The sequence below is a fragment of the Sitodiplosis mosellana genome, unplaced genomic scaffold, assembly GCF_009176505.1.
Source record: "Sitodiplosis mosellana isolate CC-2019 unplaced genomic scaffold, AAFC_SMos_1.0 Smas_scaffold_6911, whole genome shotgun sequence".
Taxonomy (NCBI): domain Eukaryota; kingdom Metazoa; phylum Arthropoda; class Insecta; order Diptera; family Cecidomyiidae; genus Sitodiplosis; species Sitodiplosis mosellana.
Window position 1 is genome coordinate 303 of NW_022602043.1, and position 2,224 is coordinate 2,526.

Genomic DNA, 2,224 nt, shown 5'->3' on the forward strand with positions numbered 1-2,224 from the left:
AAACATTTGTTTCATTTATTTCGATGAAGAATACAAGCAATATCGTTGAAAAATTCAATCGCAATCAATTAAAATGTTTATCATGTTCAGAATTGATGTGTTTCAATTTGATGTTTATGGTTCGAACTTCATGCGTGTTGTATGCATTGAGAATAACCATCGGTATAAGTCCATTTGATCCTATAGATTTAGGCTTATTTACTGAAAATGGCTTAAAATTATCAAAAACTCCTTATTGTATCTCATTACGTTTGTAGACAATCACGCTTGATTTTCGACAGATCCCATTTTCTTCCATGACACTTCCCAAACTAGTCGTTTACTCATTTTCATCAGCTGAAGCGTCATTTTTTCAAACTCCCATAAATATGTTTACCAAAAACTTTTATCGGTTCAAGCGAAAGTATTATAAGATTTCAGTTTGATTTGGAATATAGCGGAATTTTTGAACAATCCTTTGAAAAGTAAGAAAAACCTTTGAGCAATTCAAAAAAGTAAAACCCTTGAACAACTTCACTTATTATTTTGGACTATTTATTTATTGAACTCATTTAAAATAGAATAAGTAATTTCATCACAATAGCAAACCCAATATCAATCAGGTAATGTTTGGTAGCAATGAAATTGATTACAACTCTGACATATGCTACTTTCCGATTTTGTTGAAATGCAGTCTGTATATTAAATTTGTCGGCGATATATCGTCTGGTATCAATGGGTCATCATGAAATTGAATGGTGATGACATCATTCATCTGGACTTCAGATTTTAGTGGAAGGCCAATTGCACAATTTTCCGGGGGATTTTGCTTCAATCGAATTTCGTACAAAAATCCAGGTCTAATAAGAAGCGGTGTGGATAACGGAAACTCATTACTTGTCAATTTTGCTTCCCCATTGTACATCACCACTTCTTTTTTAGAATCATAGGGAACGGACATTTCGACTATAGTAATTTCTGTTGAAACCTCTTCACACTTAGTGTATTTTCCGTCACGGTAGATTTTAATGTATTGAATAGTGAAACCTATTAGCAAAAATGGCTCGTTGCTGGAGAACTTGGTTGTTTCCAAATTTTTGATAAAATATGGTTTAATCACTTTATATGTCGAGAGCAATCGATTGCAATAAAACCATTCATTCGTTTCCCATGGATTTGAATCGCTGCGCTTCTCGCGATTTCCATTGAACATTGCCGCTTGGAATTCTTTGTTTGTAATCATTTGAATGATGTCCACAAGTTCGTTGCCCACGAACAGATGTCCATATGCTGGCATCAGCGCTCCAAATTCTTCGAATGACATCGATCCAAATCGAATACCATAAAGTGAATCACCGAGTTTAACTTGCATCAGTTCCTTGGTTAAATCGCCCTCCTCGACAGTTGCTTTGACCCAATACATGCATGCCTCGAAGAGCTCGATCTCTGTGCACGACAACCAATTCAGTCTCAAAATCTCGACCAAGACTTTTTGATCGCATGACAAAAAACCAGTTGACTTGAGCACAGCATTTGTGTTGAGTCCGATAACCGTTTCACACGACTGCTTAAGATCGTCTTGGTTGAAGAGTATTGCTAATCCATAGTTTCGGCAAACGTTGTCATCGTTTAGATTGTTTTTCAGGAATTTGGTGCACACTGTCAAACACTCGGTCACATTGTACATTTCACCGAGATTCATCACTGCGGCGACGTTTTCCATCGTTAGCTTAACTTGGCCAAAGTAGAAAAACTGGAGAAATTCCTTGAAGGCAGCAGCCGATACATCGCCAACCTTCACCGTATCCATCTCTTTCCATGATCCACTGAACATTTTGGCGTAGACATCGCTTCCGGTCATCAAGTGGGCTTTATGTGCCGGGACTCGTTCGTTGTCATCATTTGACTCGAAGACAAAGTGAACATCGGCCACTTCAGAGTTCAAGTACAACTTTTCTCCAATCGTCGCAAATAGTTGAGTTGCGTAGTCACTGTTTAGTGGATCAAAAACTGGCATTATTGTTGACTGTGTTCCTTCCTTACGACAAATGTACTGCAAAATGAACGACACAATGTGTTACATATTTCATTGATTTGAAATTGGACTTGAGTTGAATTAGAAAACATTCAAACAGAAATTCACTTTCACTCACTTCCAACTGTGGTTGAGGTTATGCTCGATGTTTGTGTTCAAATTTACCGGTTTCCAGAGAGAAAATGAATGTTCGGCTGCAACATGACATTT

General features: G+C 37.3%; 1 protein-coding gene across 1 annotated transcript; it reads right to left on the reverse strand.

Annotated features, from left to right (window-relative positions):
- Positions 1-523: 523 nt before the first annotated feature.
- On the reverse strand, positions 524-2,210 carry LOC129580024 (BTB/POZ domain-containing protein 3-like). The gene is made up of 2 exons (XM_055470220.1): positions 2,133-2,210; positions 524-2,032 (listed from the first exon to the last, which is right to left on the reverse strand). The coding sequence occupies exon 2, from the start codon at positions 1,994-1,996 to the stop codon at positions 647-649; it is 1,350 nt and encodes a 449-aa protein (XP_055326195.1). The 5' UTR covers positions 1,997-2,032; positions 2,133-2,210; the 3' UTR covers positions 524-646.
- Positions 2,211-2,224: the final 14 nt, after the last annotated feature.

Coding starts and splice junctions, on each gene's coding strand:
- LOC129580024 (XM_055470220.1), bottom strand. CDS start 1,996: ATGCCAGTTTTTGATCCACTAAACAGTGACTACGCAACTCAACTATTT.